Source organism: Chaetodon auriga, chromosome 19 (genome assembly GCF_051107435.1).
Source record: "Chaetodon auriga isolate fChaAug3 chromosome 19, fChaAug3.hap1, whole genome shotgun sequence".
Lineage (NCBI taxonomy): Eukaryota > Metazoa > Chordata > Actinopteri > Chaetodontiformes > Chaetodontidae > Chaetodon > Chaetodon auriga.
The window spans coordinates 11,150,687-11,172,179 of NC_135092.1; the positions used below are offsets into that span (position 1 = coordinate 11,150,687).

General features: G+C 42.1%; 3 protein-coding genes across 7 annotated transcripts in view; 2 read left to right on the forward strand and 1 right to left on the reverse strand.

The window, feature by feature from the left end:
* Window positions 1-3,298, forward strand: part of ak3 (adenylate kinase 3) — an 8,495-nt gene extending 5,197 nt beyond the window's left edge. Inside the window, exons 4-5 of the mRNA XM_076757902.1 lie at window positions 1,082-1,200; window positions 1,895-3,298. Coding sequence (XP_076614017.1) covers window positions 1,082-1,200; window positions 1,895-2,006 — 231 coding nt within the window. The 3' untranslated portion in view covers window positions 2,007-3,298. The remainder of the gene's footprint in view (window positions 1-1,081; window positions 1,201-1,894) is intronic.
* cdc37l1 (cell division cycle 37-like 1) lies at window positions 3,249-14,124 on the reverse strand. Of its 2 annotated transcripts, none has more exons than XM_076757898.1 (7): window positions 13,728-14,124; window positions 12,466-12,765; window positions 12,186-12,279; window positions 11,281-11,396; window positions 10,581-10,703; window positions 10,224-10,397; window positions 3,249-9,060 (listed from the first exon to the last, which is right to left on the reverse strand). In XM_076757898.1, exons 1-7 carry the CDS (start codon window positions 13,830-13,832, stop codon window positions 8,944-8,946), a joined length of 1,029 nt encoding a protein of 342 aa, XP_076614013.1. In that variant the 5' UTR covers window positions 13,833-14,124; the 3' UTR covers window positions 3,249-8,943. The 2 variants fall into 2 exon arrangements, with proteins under 2 accessions (XP_076614013.1, XP_076614014.1); XM_076757899.1 differs by lacking the exon at window positions 3,249-9,060 and adding an exon at window positions 9,464-9,607 and having other exon boundaries at window positions 13,728-13,970.
* A 291-nt stretch (window positions 14,125-14,415) lies between these two features.
* Window positions 14,416-21,493, forward strand: part of exd3 (exonuclease 3'-5' domain containing 3) — a 35,497-nt gene continuing 28,419 nt past the window's right edge. The window contains exons 1-7 of one of the 4 annotated variants that reach the window (XM_076758618.1): window positions 14,416-14,515; window positions 16,080-16,139; window positions 19,048-19,112; window positions 20,021-20,182; window positions 20,786-20,971; window positions 21,062-21,115; window positions 21,285-21,424. In XM_076758618.1, coding sequence (XP_076614733.1) covers window positions 16,112-16,139; window positions 19,048-19,112; window positions 20,021-20,182; window positions 20,786-20,971; window positions 21,062-21,115; window positions 21,285-21,424 — 635 coding nt within the window. In that variant the 5' untranslated portion in view covers window positions 14,416-14,515; window positions 16,080-16,111. Of the gene's footprint in view, window positions 14,516-14,973; window positions 15,085-16,079; window positions 16,140-19,047; window positions 19,113-20,020; window positions 20,183-20,614; window positions 20,664-20,785; window positions 20,972-21,061; window positions 21,116-21,284; window positions 21,425-21,493 lie in introns of those variants that run through there. The other 3 variants (XM_076758616.1, XM_076758617.1, XM_076758619.1) reach the window with 3 other exon arrangements.

The following is a 21,493-nucleotide window of genomic DNA, read 5'->3' on the forward strand; positions in this document are numbered from 1 at the left end:
ACAGGAGTCTTGCTCCATGTGAATCATTAATTTCATGCAGATTTTGTGACACCATATTCATGCTGTTCCCTGATAGACTGATAGGCTCACAAGGAAAGGATGTAGTTGATCAGTGTTATTGTTAATGTTTAGAGCTAAGGGCTATATCGTGAATGCACCTCACACCATTGTTATTACCCCTAATCTGTGTGGTGCATGTTTCTGTTTGGACTGTCTTTAGATAGTGTCGAGATATTTGGACATGTAAACCTTCATTTTTCCTTCAAGTCTTCCTGATAAAGCCAGTTCAATGCACCTGCTGCTGAATTTCCACCCATGCTAGCGGTGTGGTTCTAGAGCTGGCAGTGTTTTGCAGGCCTCAGAACACACAGACACACGCACGCACGCGCACACACACACACACACACACACACGCACACACACACACACACACACACACCCTCAATGTAAACAAAATGCTTTTCAGCTCACAAAAACAAAGTGTTGTAGTGGACAGTAATCCACTTTGCTACAAGCTAAGTGAGATTTAGACCTTTTTCATGACATTTTAACATGCCACAAAAGCTCAGGTGTGAATAAAATGAATTATGGCTGAATCCAAGTAGCAGGTTCATGGTCCTGTTATTGTGCCTGCTTTCTCTGTCATGACTTACTGGGACACTTGCATAGAACAAAGCCATCGATAATGTTATTAGTAACACCTGTGCTTTTCCAACGATGATGAGTCGGGATGTCTGCTTTGAAACAGGCCCCTTCCTTGCTTTTCTGTTGTCTTGCTTGACTGACTTTAAAGAGACAACACTGTGTTTCTAGAGCAGGGTTTACATTCCAGTCTTTGTGCTGTGTGTGGGTGTGGGCTGGACAAATACTATGCTTGTGGACTAGTACAATGGCTCCAAGTTACAGTGTCTCAAATATGATTTTTTTTTGTTTGTTTATTTAGCTGGTATGAAAACAGTGAACAAAACCATTCATTTGCAGCTTCCAGAAAACATTTAAAGAGAAAATTACAGCATGTTGCACTGGTGCGGTTTTTAAGTAATTAAGCCACCAGCAACATTTGCCGATGTGTTTTCTCCAGGGTTTCGATGATGTGTCAGGAGAGCCTCTGGTCCAGAGGGAAGATGACACACCAGAGACGGTCACACGGAGACTGAAGGCCTATGAAAACCAAACAGAGCCCGTCTTAGAGTACTACAGGTAGGATTGTGTATTGATGACATCCGGGCTTTGCTTTTTGAAGTAACCTATTTTGCATCTCTGCACAGAGAACTGAAAGAGGAAAGCAGTGTAATAAGTGTTCTCCACATAAATGCCATAATGTGGCTGAAAGGCTGCAACCAAATCCTACTGAACCTTGACCTTGGCCCTTGTCCTCCTTTCACATTCCTCATGGCTGCTTTCGTGCTCAAGAACCACATTCCAAGAGCACGAGCCAATGAGTGCAAAGACCCATTTTCCCTTCATTACAGGAGTTAAATGAATACATAAATATTAAAGTTTTACCAGAATCAATAAAACCCAGACTAGAAAAGTACAAATACTAGACTTGCGAGGCTGTGCACCCAGCTTGAATGTGCATGCATCATAATTGCTATTTCTGGACTAATTAGCCAGGAAAACGTATTCCTCTCTTTTCCCTCAGACCACAGGGATATGCTTAGCTAGCGTCCCACTTAATTTTTACCATAGTGTTTGGGAGGCTATTCATCATTTCAAGCAAGTACATGAAAATACAGACTGAGAATAATAGAGAGTGTTCATCTTAAAGGATGAACAAATATTTGACTGCTTCTGAACATGTTTTGCTTGCTGTGCACAATGCTTAAAGGCAATGCTCGAAGCTCTATGACCTGCATTAAAAGCTGATTTCTGTGTTTCTTCGTCCTTCTAGGAGTAAAGGTGTCCTGCAGACCTTCTCTGGGACAGAAACCAACAAGATCTGGCCACATGTTGAGGTGTTCCTCCACAAAAAACTGTCCTCTGTCAGCCAGGGAGCCGCATAGAAAGCCAGAACAGAAGGGCACAAGAAGAATCCAGGTTCATCAGGAGAAACCACGCTGTGCGCTTTGATCGGTCAGGTGCTCATACAGTCTGTATCAGGAATCTTTAGTAAGATTGCAGATGTTTTGGGGAAAAAAAACTCCACTTTTGAAGTATTTATTGCGCTGCTATTGCAGTGTTTCCACAATGTTGCTGAAACTAGTTTGGGAAACTCAGAATGTGCACGTAAAATCCTTCAAATAGTATTGGCTATAGTTTAAAAAGATTGTCTCTTCATTCCATAATGTGCCTTTATAAAGCCAGGAGACATCACTGAAGTGAATATCACAATCTTTTACAGTACAATATCAAGATAATACTGTACAAAGATGGGAACAGTTGCTATGGCATGTCTTCTCTGGTGAATGCAAACAACTTTAATGAGTGGAGTTATGTATACATTTTTAACTTTTAGGTTTTCTAATTGCAATCATGACTTCTTGTTAGCTGATGGCAGCAACCCTGAAAAGAATGGGCACACACAAGAGCTAAATAAGAAACTTCTTTTAGTAAGGCATCCTTTGAAAGCAATATTGCATAGGCTTTTAGCCTCAGCATAACAGTCCCAATATGGCCTTGAACTGTTTCTTATGCAGTGGGTAATGGCCCGAAAGGGAATTGTGCCATGTTTATTATTGTACAATCACTTTTACAAATAAGTGCCTCTTGTTGCTTTTGAAAATGTAACAGGTAGCTCTCTGAATGTAGTTTGAATACTTTCTATGAATGCAGACCACAGAGTGAATAATGTATAAACTCACAACACTAATTATATTGAAGATTTTTCATCTTTAATTAAGCCATCAGTGTGTAACAGCTTCTTTCAACCACCTCAAGTCTTAATAGTGTTGCCTTTTGAAATACACCAGTTTCCATTTTAAGCAGGCATTCCTCATCTACAAATGTATATTTGCATTTCAGTGTGACTTGACAACTGAAAACCTTATTGAAAAATGTATTAACTTAAAACATTTAAAGCAGTTTATCATGTTCGAAGACATCACAACATTCAAGGTTGATCTACAGTTCTGTGTCTTTGCACTTTGTCTTAAGGATGTTTCACCACGTTAAAAGCCACAGAGATGCTAACCTGCCTCACAGTGTACTGTAGATTTATGCAGTGAATGTTTCCTGAACTGTGCTGTGCATAAACACTTGAATATTTAAAAAGCACATCTCCTCTTCAAAGACAACTTACAACTGTGTCATTATAAGAGTATTTATTAAGAACCACAATAAACTTCTGATACTAGTTAATGTATTTAGTATGTTATTATAGCGTTACACCAGAATAACACAACTGGACAGCTTCCCTGTCATTGTTTTAATAGGTTGTTTGCAGTCATGTGACGTTAAATTCAGACGGAGGGCCGGAAGGGAAAACTGCAATGGATGAGATGGAGAGTTCTTACTGTGCTAGTTCAGATGAAATTATGAGAGAAAGGTACAGACAGCGATTTCTCAACTGAACTGAAAGATTTGCTGCTACAGACGCAGCAGATATAACCAGTGGTGTTGTTAGGGTGTCTTGGGGTTCCAAGCAAGAAATCCCTGGGGCCCCCACCTCACCGGTGCACACCGCAAACATTTGTTTTTTGCACACATAAATGCACAATTTCTGAGACATTTGAGATGAATACTGAAAAAACAGCTTAGTGGTTCTCAAAGTGAGGTCCAGGGACCAACAGAGGTCCCTGAAAGCCCAGGCCTATCAATGATCGTTGTTGTAAATAAGTGGTCAGGGCTCCCCTAGTGGCCGGGGGCTCCAAGCAACTGCCTGGCTTGCCTGTCCGCAAGCCCCGCCCCTCACTCAACTCTAGAAAACATGAAAGCAGACAAAAGTATGGAGGTATGCAACTTTGTTGTTAGCAGTCAGGTCCACGACCTCGGTACCAAAGTGCTCTGGCATGACTGTCGTTTTGTTTTTGCAAGGGTGCGATCCTGTGGATCAACCGTGCAACAAATGTTCACTGCCGCAGTGCTGAATGATGACATTTACGTTATGGCCCTCCATCTGCATTTCGCGCCAAAACAAAAGAGTGACGTGATGTCATGCGCAAACAACCCATTTGACGGATTTTGACAGTTAACACACCTGTCCCTAAAACAGACAGCTAAAACAGTACTGGACCGATTCAGCATTGTGCTCCTATATCACAGTTAGACTCATGATGGACAGTTACAAAAACAAAAAATAGAAGTATCAAAATCCATGCCGCAGAAACAGAGATATTGTCTTTTTTATTCCACGCAAACCTGGCACCAAGATTACCCACAATGCAACACAACCACCGAGAATTCGGGGAATTGCGTTATGCTAGTAGCGGCTAATGCAGCCAGATGAGGATGGACGAGGCTACAGAGGTAAGCTAACTTCTGTCTGTTTTTTATTTTTTAAACGTGTTGTCACTGAAGTAAACGTATAAAATGAACATTATATTAATTTAGCAGACTTAACGCAGCTCCCTCTGGAGCCACATATGACTTTGAATAATTTATTTAAAATGTGCTTTCATGCTAATTAAGCTAGTCCCAAACACTTGCTATTCACCCTGTAAGGATTTAACGAAGGCGCATTTTAGGCTCCTCAATTTTAAATGTCAACAGGGGCCCTTTGTATAATTACTGCAAATATACAAATATTTAACACACGGTTTTACATTTGAGTTTCTAACAGCAGCCAAATCTTACATTAGCCTACAGTGAATGACACGTAGCTAATTCATATGTCCCTAAAGCTCAGAGCAAAAGACATTCATATATGAAGTCTCTCATTCTTACACTCGGCAGTTTAGTGATAATCTTTCGATAATTTAGGAAGTTAAGACACCATGGACACTGGCCACAGGTACAACAGCTTAAGCCATACAGTTGTTTTGCATAGTTGATTAGTTACTGTGGACAAAAAAAAACAAAAAACAAAAAAACATTTAAGACCACTACAGCACATTGTGTTAGCATCACTGCTAACAATACCTCTGTTTATGTTTACAGTATTTATGATACATGTGTGAAGTTCTGTAGACGTAAATCTGTGAAATAGTGGATAGAGATGACACAAGGTGCTCTGCAGACTCAACAATACATCACACATCAGAGTAGCTTTAAGCCATAAACACATATACAGTATTGTACTTCATTCATATGGTATCTTAAATTCCACAGTCTGCAGTCTGCAGTTTAAGTCTTACTGATTGCGTTGCTCAGCAGATTTTCACTGTCTTGTAAGTTAAATTGGAAGCCTAATAAATCTGGCACAACCCTTGAATGCAAAAAAAAAAATGTGACAAAAAAAACAGCAAACAACAGAAAACAAAAGTAAAACAAAGCAAAATGCCACTCCATTCAACATACAAGCTCAGCTAAAGCCTGCTTGTGAAATAAAAAATGCTGATTACTGGAGAGAATAAAAAACAGTCAAGTGCTTAAATTACTCCATCCCAGCCTCTTTTTTTAAAAACTGTTTCCATTTTGAGAAGAGAAATATTAAGTGCAGGACACATTCAGATACAGAGAGTTCATTACTGCATACAAATATACAGTCAAAGTCTTTGCAGAGAGCTCAGCCCTTTGTTTCCACCCCCTCCTCCAAACCATTCCTCAGGTTTAAATCCCAGAATTGTGGACTTAAACCAACTGACTGACCACAGTCTGCACAGAGCACTTGTATGGGGAAACTGGGCCATGCAGGCCCAGTAAAACGTACGTATGTACTGAAAGATGACCTGGTTTGCACACTGTCAGCATGGTAAAATATGTTCCAAGGGAATAATAAGCAAGTACAGAGACGTACGTTGTACCATCTTCACACCTTACATTACCAGGCCTCTTACACCCAGATAATACCCAGATATGGATAATTAAAATATCAGTTCAAATTTTGTAAATATCCTCATAAAATTGGTTTGACTCTTTCTTGACTCTTTCTAAAACATGTTTGCATTGACAGTGACATCTTGTTTTTCTTGTCCAACCAACAATCCAAAACCCCAAAACTCTTCGTGTACTATTACAAATGACAAAGAAAAGCAGCAAATCATTACATTTAAGAAGCTGGAACCAGCAAATGTTTGAGATTTTTGCTTGGAAAATGACTGGAATGAATAGTCGATTATCAAAATAGTTAATCTTCTTTCAATTGATGTATTGTATAACAGACTACTGGTTGTAGCTCTACCGCACAGCAGTTAGTCTGTTCTATGTGGAAATTCAGTCAATTTTACAGTGATTTTGTGGTGTGACTGCAGGCATTATGTATATTGGGTGAGTTTATACATGCTTGTCTGCAGACTTATGCTGCCTTCAAATGGAACTGACTAGCTCGTGGGAAGTTGTGTGTTGGTGTCTAGAAGCCACTGTGGCTAACAATTTAGCAAGCGAGCCATGTAGGAAATGCAAAGCATAATGACAGAGAAAAGAGGAGGCCACTGGGAAAATGAGCATTTTCAAAGTCAAAACTCATTAAGTCAGAGCTTTCAGAAAAGTTCCATTTACGAGGTTGTGAATATGACCAGAGGGGGGTGTTCATACGGACTCATCTTGTGAGCAGAGTAAACATAACCCCATTTAAAGGCAGCATTAAATATTAGAAAAAATCTGAACGTCAAAGACACATTAATGGCAGATGTGAAGGAGGTAGCCTGATCACTGGCATACTTGCTCCTGTAAGCCCCTCCAGACAACACCAGGAATACTTTTTTAGAAAACCACTTTGTAGACATGGTCACAACACTTAGTCAAACCCACTCTGCCTAAATGACACCAAATGTCAAAGATGTAAGTTCCTATTCTGCGTTTGTAAAAGCAGTGTTGTAAGATAACCGATCATTTTTATTGACTTGTTAATCTTGTTATACTTGGAGCAGAAAGAAGAGCCACTTTTGATGGCCTATCAGTCAGTAATACATGACAAAAGCTGTGTAAAAGTTAAAACATTTGTACCATAAACTGCCATCATGGAACGTCTATTTTATCTGCTCTTTGCAGACAACTGTGAATCAGCTAACAGACTAGCCACCCACACATACTGCATGCATCCTCTCCTGATAATGAGCCTACAAGAGACCTGTGGGATTCCTCATATGCAGATCAGGTGTTAGTCTGAGAGCCAAGGGTTGCAGGGTGAATGCAACACAAGACCTTTTAATCCAGCCTGACAAACGTGGGTGAAAAACACAAATCCAAGTAACCTCAACTGGAGTGCTTCTGCTCTTTGTATTTGCTACAGATTCAAACATTATGCCATTACCACCACAGCCCTGCTTTCAGGTGAACTGTGTTCAAAACACACTCAGAAGCACCAAATCATATGCAGTTTTTTCCCCCTCATGACTGAAATCAAATGATTCAGCAGAATGAGCAATAACCTTCTCTCTCTCACAGTAGTTACTCTGGCTGTACCGAATGAAATGTATTTTCCATTTGAAGCTTCTGAGGTTTTCCAATGAGATAACAAAATCCTCAGTTTGAATAAAGTGATTCGTGTGACTGAATGAGTCTTCTTTTATTAAATCAGCTCAGCAGTTTCGCCAACATAAATGCATGCAGGCTGTAGGCTAATCCAAAAAAGGCATAAGGTATTGATGAAATAATAACTGAGCTGTAGGCTTATTGCTGCTAGACCATCTTAATACCATCTTAAAAACTGTTTGTGACAGCAGTGAAAATGAATATTGATTGAAGCAGAATATTTTGTTAGATTAAAAAAACATGTGAATTTTCTAGATGATTACATCATTTTTTTCCCCAGTATATTTTGACTTTTGGACTTTACAATCCTCTGGAGTTATCAGAAACTGGATCACATGAGCTGGAAACAATTAGAGTAGCCCAATTATTATCTTCAACTGTGCAGAAATATGCTTTAAATGTCATCCCAGGTTGTCAAATACTGACCACGCTTTGTCAGAAAGCCTTTCTAACATGTGGTTAACGTTTTGAAACGGTCACAGTTTGGTTATGTTGAGGCACCAAAACCAATTGGTTAGATTTAAGAAAAGATCCATTGAGGAAATTGCCGTGCATGGGTTTACACTGGAGATAGTTCAAAGCCGGGTGCCTGCTGTGAGTCTGTATCAGGGCCTTTGGCTCTGGTCTGTATGACCCACAGAGGGGCCGAGACAAATGTAGGCATTTGACGACCTGGGAACGAGCTCAGACTGTTTAAAAACAACAAATAGACATGCAAACAAAAACAAACAAACAAACAAAAACCTGCTGCATTCAAATGTTGATTTAGAATTCAAACGTCAGCCTTATGAAGGAATCCTCGAAGCCTTGAACTATTTGGTACAGCCCTAGTAGTTACTGTATACTGAACCTGTAGATCCATGATCAGGTAGTTTAAAATTTTACATCAAGACACTTTTTCAAGACACCTTAATTAATGTCAAGCAGTGCACAGCAGACTATGAGTTAACACTCTGTATATAAAATGACCACCATTGATCTGTCAGTCATGCTTCTCTCATACTTGACATGATTGATTTGCTGACTTTTGCCCATAGACGTTATTGGTTTAGTATTCTTTGTGTTGTCTGGATTTAATTTTCAATTTGTCAGATTCACCAGCTTGAAGCATGAAACTCCATCTGCAAAACCAGGGTCATGGCACAACACATGCATTTAGCTGGCGAGAGACACTGCAGGAACCAACTCGCCAGAGGCCAAGCACAGTAGCATAATATCATCAGCACTGAGAAACATCAGCGAAACATTATTTCCTGCAGGTTATCCACTGAAAATCGCAGCGCAAAGGATTGATCATCTCTCTGTTTATTGCCCCTCCGCACTGGTGTTTTTTAGCCTGGTCTGCTGAGCACAGGGGGCTTAAACCTCAGGATGTTTCTACATGGGGAAACAATGGAGATGGAAGAAGAGCAGGGGCCGATCCTACAATCCCTACGAGGTCTCCATCATGCGAATATCGTCCGTTTCTGTAGCGTCATCCTTTGTCCACCTTCCTACGTTTGTCCACAATCCGGCCTCTATGCAGCGCTTCATAGGATACTCTGCCACCTAGTGGAGGGACAGAAAGACAGGCGAGCCAATGACATCAAACACCATTCACAGGTGAGCACTGACATCCACAAATCAAAATCAAAAATAGGTTTAAATGGAGCTGGGGCAAGACTCTGGGGGATTAAGCTACTGTTGCCTAGTTAGGATTATAATGGTTATGTAACTGCACTCAGCCCCTTTAACATTTAATACACTGATCTGAGCTGAAACCAACATTTTGACCATGAATTCACAAACATGTTCTTTAAAAAGAACAGCTTCTTCATGTACAAATGCTCCTCAGAGTGACGGTACATCCAAACTGAAGTGAGGACAGATGCTAAAAAAAAAGAAGAAAAGAAGCAAAATCCAAAAGCAGGGCCAGGAGAGACAAGCTACAGTTTCAACAGGCTCAATCGCATTCCTGGGTAGCCATCTTTCCTCTGGGGGAGAAGAGGAGGATGTGTTTTCTTCTCTCTCAGTAGATGTTTGGCAGCTGGTCACACTGCGGGGCCAAGAGGGGGGAGGAGGCCTCATTCTCTCTCACTTACAAAAGGCTTTCAACCTGCAGAGATGAAGTTTACTCGAGAAGCCGTTTGGCAACTTTCACACTCTACTTCATCTGAATATTGAAATCCTCAAATAAAAATCTCTTCCACGTCTGCCTTAAGTGAACAGTGTTTTATATGATAAAGACCTTTAATGCAGGGCTGCAGACTGACTTCCACTGGTAGCACTGGTGCTCCCTACTGAAACGTTTAGGAATACCAGCACAAAATTTATGAGCTTCAGCTTATGAAAGACAACAAAAAGGCAGTTTGCTAATACTTTACTCTGGTCCCAGTGTTGACATCAGCAACAAGATGGTTCAGCTGGTCTTGGTTTGTAGACAAAATCAAACTGTGCCAATTGCTGTAGTCACAAGCGCTTTTCCTAAGTCTCATGAATCCCTCCCAGATGTGTCACCATTTATGAAAAACAGTGGAGACACACGACAAGCATTGTGTTATTTGCATATTTTGTGACAATGATATCACTGAAAAACAGCAGCCCTAAGATGACAGTTCTATGCATCATGAGACTGATACACAGTAGCTCAATGGTGCCATCTTACAGCTGTGTGGGGTACCTGCAGTAGACTAGTCTCAGCAGCACTGGGAGAAGAGAGAAGGCACACTTACTGGAGGTAAAGAGTCCAGGGCTTCTTTGGGGTCGAACCTGCAGTTAGTGCCAGTGTTCTGTTGTTCAGCGCTGTTTACTGTATCACCTCGACACTTGACTGGGTATTCTTTCACTCTGTGTTTGAAGGCCTCAAGCTCTGTATGGAAGACTTCTAAGTAGACTTCTTGCCCGTCCTACACCGCAACAAAGACGCTGATATCAGAAAAATGTGCGCAACGTGGCTTTAAGAAAACAACATCCGTCCGACGGGGATGAAGGAAATTTCAATGAGGCATGGACTCTCATGCTGTACAGATAAGTACACAGACATGTGCAGTACATTCACATACAGTGTTAATCAGATGTGTGCGTCTTACTTTGGCTTTGTGGAAGAACTGTCTGAAGCAGCCTCGAGGATCCTGCTGGGAGTTCGAGGCCATCTCCAGGATGAACTGCATGACTACAGCTTGATGCGCCACCTGCTCCATGAGCGCTTCTTTCTGCAGAACACACACACAAAACAACTGATTAGGTCTGTGTGTCTTAATAGGTGGCCGATTTCACCTTGTTTGCCGACCACAAGCCTTTAAAGTACATTTTCCCTTGATATTTTTTAGTCATGTTTCAAATTACTTGTGAGAGATTTCTTCCATTCTTCCAACGCCTTCGCATGGTGTGATACTGCATTAGTTCAAAATTAACATGTGAAAATTAGGACCCACATATGGAACTAACAAAGCAGGTGAGGCCATTTCTTTATTTGGAAGTGTAATACTCTAAGTTGTGAAGAGGAACCGCTTAACATATCTGACACCCGAATACCATACACAAATTTCAATACCCAAAAAGCACCAAACGATGACCATTAAAGGGAAGTGATCAGCTGAGAGGAATGAACTACACTGACCGTGTTCATCATAATAAAGGAATACACCACCTATTGCAACTAGATGGCTCTTACCACATAAGCTTTATCAGAATGGGACTGCACAGACGATACTAGTAAGCAGGATAAATATCCTTGTTGGTTTTGTGAAAAGATAAAATAACACCACTCTCATCTTTTCAGTGCATTACCCCTTCTTGCTGTAGTCTCATGCACCACAGAATTAAGTAGTTGGCCGTTTCCTCACAGATGAGCTGAGGCATGTCTGCTAGGAATCGCTGACTGTCGTCCCATCGCCGCAGCATACCTGACAGATGCATAAAAAAAAGCTTCTCAGTTCATATTTTCTGAAGACGTAAAAAGGATCAAATGGGTGATGTGTGAATGTGAAACTACGGCCAAAGAAAAGGCAGTTGTTTGCTATCATTTTGAATGTTACTTCAGAAATATTTACAGCACACAAGAGGATAAGAGATTAGTTGAGTGGCGGTGCCTGTTTTCTCATGGGAACATATTAAAGTATCCAGTACCTCTGCTTCCACACAAAGAAATATGTTACCTCTTTTTTACATGTGTGCCGATCATGCGTGATTTTAAGGAATGAAAAAGTTGAGGACATGAAACTTAAGGCACTTCATCATTATGATTGTATAGTTTTTGTAAAACGTTGTGGTAAAAGGTGAAAGTAAGGAGTGCGACACAGACTGCAAACTGGCTTGTTGCCTAGTATTCTCCCCAAAAATGTATTTTATGCAATTACATGCATTTACGTGCTGATAAACGATAAAGTACCAACTGCAACTTAACCCATGCTATATGTGACGACCATCTTAATACCATTACAGCAGGTGACTTTCCCTCTTCTCCCACAGTAATGTGTTGAGATGAAATTCCTGCACTACACTCAATCATTCAAGTAGAGACATGAACAATTAAATAAATATCATCTCTCCCAGTGAAGCTAGTCATAAGTAGAATAGCTAAAGCATGCCATTCGATTAAAAAAACAAACAAACCTCACACCATGTTTTATCATTAGTAATTTATCTCTAGTCTGAGGGTGAGACTATTCTTAGAAACTTCAGATCTCACTTACCAAAATGCCTGAGCTCTTGCTCATACTTTTGGAGAAACGTCTTGCACTTGTCCTGATCCATTTCTACAGGTTGACTTTGGACATTGATAATACTCTGGAGCAGAGAGAAGACATTAACTATTGATGATGGTACTACATGGTCAGCAGACAATAAGTACATAATGTAATTGAGGTCAAAGTTTCTATCCTGATTTTGTCTCCTTTGAATGTTCCATGTCACCTTTATGTGTCAAAATAGCTCAGGTAGACTTGAAAAAAGTCAAACTCTTTGCACACTTGCCTTATCAAAAACATCCCAACTTCCGACAGCTCCGAGCACAGGACTGCGGCTGGGCTCCTGACCTCCCAGCATGCTCTCCTTGCGGCGCCACTCCTCCTCAGTGTGCGTGAGTTCTGTGGGGCAGGCCAGAGTCCGAGCACGTTCCTGCTCCAGGGACTCCGAGCTGTGGACACCTAGAGAACATAGCTGATCCTGGGCCTCAGCCAGTCTCCAACTGGAGACGATGGAGGCCTTCACACAGCGCTGCTGGCTCTGGCACAGTGACACCATGGCGCCATCACACAGGTGTGATGATGGCGGCTGGTGTGAGGTCAATGAAAGAAAAAAAGATTAGGACTTGAGGGAAAATTAACATACTGTCAGTGACTCAAACCAAATTAACAGTAAATCCTCACTTATTACAGACACATATATTACACATTAATCCAGAGTTATTAAACACAATCTGCCAGTTTCAAGTTTACACTGAACATGCAAAAGTGCCCACAAGGGGAGGTCACATTCACAACATCCTGCTGAGAAAGGATTGGCTCCACGAGGACTGACCAGCTGACACCTACAAACTGCCTGCTCACCCTCAATCACTGACTATATGAAGGCCTGTAGCTTTTAAGCTTTCATGACCACAACCATGCTGCATTTGGTGCAGGGTGGGGCGAGAGGGCTAAAAATAAATAAATGCTTGTTTCCATGTGATCCATGGCTACCCTTTTCTAGTCACCAACAGACATCTCATACAGCTGCCAGTGTCTGAGAATATCAAGGACCTGGGGGAGTGGGAAAGTGAGCTGCTGCTTCATGTCCTGTTGTGGCCTCTCATCTCACTATTCCACATACAGATAGCTTCTTCCCGACCCGGGTTTCAGCAGTGTCCTGACAGGATGATGACACTGCAAGTAATCAGTTTACTTTATAACCACACATTCAAGTGGAAAATAGCTGCCTTGATTGCGTAATTCTGACTTTGAATAAGGTTAGCATGCAGCCAAGGCACTGATGCTTTACACCGTGAGAGCTGTTGGCTAAGAGCGATGGCAGCTGTTTCCTCCAAGCTAACTGACAAGATAATGAGTACTGAGAAACAGACAGCAGCCCGTACGTTGCTAAGCAATCGAACCTGACATGAACTCACTTCAGTGATCCCCAAACAGGTTTAACGTTAGCTAGTTAGCACGCTTTAATACCACTCCCGTTATCTCTGTGGTGCCAGGTAAGGTATACGTCTTCCGCCAACAAACCGACCGCTAGCATGAGCTCATTACCTGCTGGTGAGGATAAATACCACTGACGCCCCTGGCTGTTGAAGCTGGGTCACAGCTAGACTCTTCATCGGGGCGAACTGATGCTCCGTTGCCCAGCCACTCCATCACAGCTAAGCAGTTAGCTGGCTAGCTCAGCTGTGGGACCTGCTAGCCAATGCTAGCTGCGTAATAGGACTCAGCGACAGTGTTACTCTGTGATCAGCGGTGGTCTGCCAGAGTTATGTTTGATCTAGGTGCCAGTCTGAAAAGTCAGCAAAGCTGACAGAGGAATGCGATGCACCACGACGGGGACTTTTGCGCCTGTAAATAACAAAGTGTGCCACAACAACAACAACAACATCCACTCGCTGTTCCGAGCAGCGAGAAACACGGCTGCGTCATTTAAGAGGTGACACGCAGAGCACGTGGTAAACAACACTGACCACGTGACATTGTCTCAAACGTCTTCGACTGCAGCGGTCCCCAACCGTTTTTGCGCCACGGACCGGTTTCACGTACAGCAACAATTTGCCAGACCGGCACAAACGAATGTAGCTGTTGTCATAGCTAGGAGCCCTGCGCTTGTTTCTCTTCAACGAGAAGGCTTCATTGCCTCATTTGCGAGCCTGTCGCCACATATTACGCAGAGCTGGCTTGGTGCGTGAGAATCACGTAAAGCGATAATAAGCATATTCAAAACTCTGCAGCCCGACTATGAACCAGAACCAAGAGCAGGGAGCACTGTTCATATTGCAGGGTATATAAATACGGTCACCTAAACGAACCCAGATGACTAAATCTGCTGTACTGTAAGTAAGCAATATTTATTGTGTTGTTTTAAACTAGATTCCATAAGCTGTATTTTCAGATTTGTCATTCTGTTCCGGTTATGTTGAAAAACTCGACAAATAATCACTGGGGGGGACGAATGTTGCCTGTTCCGCGGTCTTTGGCCACAGAGTGACAGTAGTGCACTTTGCACCAACATGGAACCAGGAAGAAAACCAAGACCCAAACACTAGTTATTTTGCCCAAAGTACAGTATTACAGGCAGCTTCGCCAACCCTTCCCTTACTTTTACCTTGTCGAACGCGATAAACTCTATTAATGAAATACCTGAGAGTGTAGGTTTTTATGCTTGTTGGTAGGGCTATGGCAAGGTTCAGGTTTTGCCATCTGTAAATCCTGATGAAAAGAGCTGGAGTTGTGTACAGTCTGAGCGCAAGTGCTGCCTACGAGGTTTAACGCAGGGCATAAAAATGTACTTGTTGACAGCTATTGGTACATTTTCCACACAAATGAAACTAGCTAGGTAGAACAGTCTACCTGACGATACTTAACTGGAAGCAAATAGCACGCTGTGAGTCCATTCCTGTCGGTAACGTAACGTTATATTATTGTGATTGAAAGTATTTCATCTATCGACACACTTCAAAATAAAGTCGACTGGTTATCGAGCTCACACATGACAACCTAGCACTGAGTTTTGAGCTAACGTTAGCCCAAAGTGAGTCACGAGTTAACCAGTGCAACGTCTGTGGCAAAACTACAACCACTGTTGTGGATTTTAGTTTCCATTTACACAAGAAACACTCGAGTATGTATGAAATTAACACGCACGGGTGTCCTCAGAGGGTGTTCTTCATTTGTCTGGGCCAGACAAGCTAATGTTTGCTAACAGTATGTCTGAAATGAAGTAATGAGGAAGTAGGGTGTACAGCCACTAGGTGGGGATATAAGATTTTAAAACACCTGGCAGCAGGTGCTGAAGCTCTCTTCTCTGCCATCCCCTGAAAAAGTGCTTTTGCCCGGACAGTGCCGAATGCTACACCCCGCCTCTAGAGCCTGTAGACATCTGACAGGGAGAAACAACCATACTTCAGGCTCAAAAAAAAAAAAAAAAACATCCTCAGCCTGAAATCAAGTCTCATAGCCAGCTGGCATCTTGCCCTTTCTCAGGCTGCTGTTCCCACAGGTTTCTCAGAAAGTGTGTGTGTGTGTGTGTGTGTGTGTGTGTGTGTGTATGTGTGTGTATGTGTGTGTTTGTGTGTGTTTGTGTATGTGTGGGTGGGTGGGTGGGAATGAGACTATCAGCAAAACTGGTTCATAGTCATAGACATTTTTCTCACTTTCTTTTGGTTTGTTTGTTTTTTTTGGCACAGTGACGTAATTCAAGATACTGTAAAGTTGTTGGCCTAAATAATTGAAGGGCGCTTGCCTAAGATTACAAACTCAGTGCAGTTCCTTCACCATATTACTTTATGTGGTTCATAGTTAACTAATATGTAAAAGTGTCTACTTTTCTGTTGTGACAGTAATATACTTGAGTAATGGTGGCGGACACTGTGCTGTTCTGTGTGTCTCCTTCAACAGAGTGACCGCGGCACACCATCCTGTGGACAGAAATGAGCCATACTACTTTGGAGGCAGCGGGTGTGTATCACAGTTTTACAACACAGAGTTTACTTTTAATATTTAATATAGAAACAACACACATGAGGGTTAACTGGGATGTGATGATATTTTACATCTGGAGAAAAACATGTTTACAAAAACATGAGTTTACTCTGATTATCACAGGAGTTTACATCACAATCAGTAAAGCAGCACTTTAGGCATATCAGACTGATAGATGTGATAGAGTTTAGGTGAGTAGATTGTTGTGCTGAGCTGCTACCTGACATGTTAAACCACCCGTTTTGACTGTATTGTTTATTTGCTAACTTAGCATGTTAAACATCTACTTATGTGAATGATGTCAGGTCTCTTGAAATTTTAAAATCAAAATAACACTTGTTCAGCTACAAGATATTTTTAAGATATTCCCTACAGTAGTGTAGATAAATGTGTTCCCACAGCATGGTGACTAACTTTGACTCATCTCTGATTTGTAGCTTTGTTGACGTGTGTTTCTTAGCAATATTAGTTTGCAGAAGAAGAGCTCATGGGGTGTACAGTGGTATCAGCATCACTCTTCTTTTTCTCACCGTTGAGCCTTTAGGTACTGTGTCAGACCACATTTGGATAAAAACCAAGTTGTAGTGGGTCAGTTCTGGAGAGTAATTAACATGCAAACACTGCTTTAAAAGGCATCAAATTATGCAAGTGCTTGTACTCTCCTCGTTTTCAAGACTCTGTAGTGGCACCTGTTGAAAGGTTTTTCCAGCACCTACAACAAAGTACAAAAGGGAAAAGTACTTGTAGAAGAATGTTGTGGCATCCTTCCAGTGGAGTTGAGCCACTTGCACAACCTCTGCCAAGTCACACTGAAGCTGCTCTGGTGGCTGTAGTGACACCAAATGCCCCATTTAGACACTTGATCTTTGTGTTTCCTTTATTTTGGCAGCTGCCTGGCAACAGGCAGTCAGACCTGCCTGTGGATTTAATCTCTGTCTAATTTCACTGAAATTTCAGTGTGACTTTTATTGTTCTGGAAGAGTGGGAGGCTAAGATCGTGTCTGATTACTTTAGAATCCACTTAGTGTAAAATGCAGCGTTTTCTCGTATTGCAAATTATCTTGTGTAAAAAAAAAAATAAATAAAAATCACGCTCTCAAAGGTGAATGAGTGCATGTACTGTATGTGTGTCTATGTGTATTTGTATGTGGTGATGGAGGTTATTATGTTGTAGTGAATGGGGAGCCTCCAGCTCTGTCATTCACCCACAAGCCAAGGCTGTAAAGACACGACATGCTCCACATTCCTCTCCTCTCCTCTCCTTCTCGGTCCTCTCCTCTCTTCACACAAACAGTGAGACTGAAGTGAAGTGGGTAGTGCTGTTTGTGTTTGTGTGTGTGTCTCAGTGCATGTACGCATGTTCGTTGGTGGGATGAATGGGCTGGAGTCGGGTATATAACAGCAGAGAACCGCGGAGAACAGCAAAAGAAACTCTGCAGCTATTCAGATGCTTGAAATTCAAGGACCTTTCAGTGGAGCAATGCAGTGTTCTTACACGCCTTCGCTCATTTACTACATATCCAGCCTGCTTTGCTATTTTCCATAGAATGCTGTAATGTTTCTGTCAAAGCTGTTGTTTCACGGTGAGATACATGAAGTGGAAATTAAAACCAGTGATTGTCTGAAAGGTTGGAAATGCACAAAAATCTGAAAATATTTAAACTTTGGAAAGTGATTGTCACTAATGTACTAAATGGGCCAGAGCATGCAAAATCGCTGGCAATGGCACAACTGGCATTTCACAGTCATAGGCTCTAGCAGGTAATGTTCATGTTTAAGAGGCAACATGAAAGAGAAGAAAAGTATCAGGCCAGGGAGATCCAGTAAAGGAAGAGGCCAGCACGGAGAGAGGGAGAGGCCTTTTGGTCTGCTTTCCCAGGCTATGCGTCAGGAAGGTTGTATTTTTTTACACCACGACCACCACATAGCCCTTTCCTGGGGAAATCCGAGACAAAACCGAGTGAGGCTGCTGCAGGGAAGGAGAGGGGAACAGGAAAACTAGCCCTGGGAAGGAGGGAGGGAGGTAGGGGGGCAGGTATGGTGGAGCCCACACAGCATGAGCGTCAGAGGAAGAAGCTGGAGCTTTTGGGCAGGCTCAGTGGAACACACAGACAGGCAGATAGACACAAATTGTGAAGCACACATGCATTCTTACATCTCCTCTTCTTTCTAGGCCCCTTTACCCACCATGGCCTTCCAAAAAATGTGCCCCAAGAGTCGTCTCTGGAGTATTTTGGCTGCAGATTCAGCTGGAATGCAGAGCTAATGCCGGGTTCCTCTACTATCCAACCAGCCTCAGCTGTTAATCCGATGTTATGGCTGCTCTGCTATGCCTGTTAAAGAAATAATATTTGACGTTATGGCTGCTCAGCTATGCCTGTTTTAACGAACAATATTTCCAGTATATCACATTACCTCTAAGCTAAGATTTAGGTTGGACACAAAACATGGTATTTCAAGTCAGTTTGGCAACACATTTGACCTTTTATCATCATGACTTGTACTTAAGAGCAGGGGCAAATCAGCATTGTGGTTTTCGGAAAAGTTTTATTTGCACAGCAAGGTAAACCCAGGAAGAATTGATAAACAACGTCGGTCCAAGCAGGCGTTTCTGCGAACTGGAAGAAAATGTCTTGACATCAGTGGCTTCATATTTTTTATGAATTCCAGCTCTGAGAATTAGATTGAGAGGATTTGCATTTTGCAAAAGTTCCATTTTCCCCAAATGAGAACTCTTTAAAGCCCAAAAAACCATACGAGCCATATGGTAAAAAAATGGAGAAGGGCTTTAAGTTTGATTCCTTGACAGGTTGATAGAGGTCAGAGGTCAGAGTGAAACCCCACCTCATCTCTGCATGTGTATGTGTGTGTTTGATCCCCCCAGGTCTTGACCCTGCCGTGCTGAGAGACAAACTCTTTGAGCATTGGAACTGCAAAGATATGGAGACGGTGAGAGTCACTTTCACAGCGTGTGTCAGCTCCACACATGCAATATTGAGTGTGTGCGTGTTTACAAAGGTAGAGCGATGGAGTCTTTGTGTGTCTGCAAGGCGCACTTGCACAGGAAGGAACACGAGAGAGAGAGAGAGAGAGAGAGAGAGAGAGAGAGCTCGGATACCAGCATGTTTAAATGAAGCTCACCACTTTGTGTGTGTGCGTGTGTGTGTGTGTGTGTGTGTTAATGAGGAAACCAGAGTGTCTGTCAGTAGGAAGGAAGGAATTTGCGTTGCACTGAATGAACTTGAGATCTGTGTGAGGAGGATATTGAGTGGATGACATCTGTTTTGCAAATTAAGACATGGTGCGAAGCATTTTCTCACACAGATATTATTTTCTTATGTAGGAAGTTTCTAATGCCAGAGTTTGCATTCTTCTGCTGAGACCTAAAATGTGTCACAATGGTTTTCTACACCGGCAACTTTGTTTCTGCTTTTCTAAAAATTCTCTTATCAGTTGCCTCATTTTACCAGTAACTTTGACACATTTGCTACAACCCCGATTCTAAAAAAGTTGGGAGGCTGTGTAAACCTTTTATTAAGTACAGAATGCAATCATTTGCAAGTGAACTGTGTTTCTATCCTTTGTACAGTCGTGTGTTTCACAAAGTCGTAAACCTCGCTTCATCCTTGCTTGGGAATGACTGAGATTTTTGAGGATGTTAGTTCTAAAACAGCTGTATTTTCCAGACAAATTGAGATTTCCTTAAATGTGACCGATTGGCAGCACAGGTTGTTCATATTTGTCAATGAATACTGTCTGGCAGTCATGAATGATTGTAATGTTCCATACATCTAGCTTCCTCTCCACAATTTTACATTTAACTCACACCGCTCCCTCCCCTTTCTCTGCCCCCACAGCTACATTTGGCAGCCCTCCAGGGATTTTCAAAGCTGTCTGAGCCTCTAGAGGACTTGCTAACGATCCTGGAGGGCTGTCCAGGCAAACAGAAAGGTCGGAGCCAAACCCTCCGCCATCACATCCTCATCAAATTCCAGGCATGGATGAAGGAACATCCGCAGGTAGTGAAGATTCATCAAACAAACCTTTTTATATGAAAGAAATGTACTGCTCAGAGTCCCAGTTCCTTCTGTTTCAGACCTTCTGGGCACTTGTACACTTCTACAGTTCCAGTCAAACTAGCTTCACCTATAACACTACATATGATGATGTGCCCCATAATTTTTTCCATTTGTGCCATCTGCAGACAGTGAGGGTTACAGGTATCTTTTTAATAGCTTGAAGACCACAATCGATTTTTGTGTGTATATTGTACGATATAAAATGATTTATCTTTCTAAACTCTAAACTGATAATACTGTATCTCATGTTTTTCAAACATGATGGTTTTGAAGTGAAGTGAGTCACTTAAAATCAAGTTTCATGATCTAAAAAGAGAATACTGGAGTGCATGGATCACCTAAACTATCCCTGTGTTTTGTACATTTTATCAGTGACCCCCCGATGATCCACCTGCATGGCCGCACACATGTTACCACCACAGTGAGATTAGTTCTAATAGTTCCAACTATTATTGCTCCAGGTTCCAGGCTCTTCTTTTTTTTTTCTATGACACATTTTTTCAATCGTGTTTTCTTTGGTTCCTTGTCATTTGTGTCCACCAGGTCACCCTGAGCTCACTGTCAGAGCAGCATGCAGTGGCGCTCCAACAGCGGGCTTTGAACTTACTCTCAGATACCCAGCCCAGCTTTGTAGACAGTTTCATAAACATCTACCAGCTCAGTTCTCTGGATCCGGCCGTGCTGCGACTGCACATTGTGAGGTTGCAGTCTCAGAACTGCTACAAAGAGGTGAGTGCCTCTTTTGGCGTTTAGCAAAAGTCAAACTAATGGTGAAACAGAAGATTTTCTGTTTTGATTTAAACTTTGTCTTTCTCACAGGCAGCAGAGCTCAGCATAAAGCTGAAGTTACAGAAAGACCTGAATATGGAGGAGGTGTGACAAAACATTTTCAGCAATGTCTGTGTACCCCTTTTGCATGTTCAGTCATAAGCGGTGAATGTACTGCATCAGCATACTTAAGACATGTTACATCTGAACAAAATGACCTCTCTTAAATCCCGAACCAACTTCCAGAATTGTCACCTCCAATCTTCTCCTGCAGATGTGTGTCCCGCTAATCTTGCAGAACAAGCTGGTGTTGGCAGAGTCCTTTGTCACAGGCCACAGTCACCTAGAACAACAGCTGGTCACACTGCTGGACTCGTGGTGCCACCCCAACTTCCATGTGGATGAGATAAGCAGGTATGGGGCACGTGTGCACAATTGGAACATATGAGTGCAGGCATCAGTGCGCCTCTGTGTGTATGAATG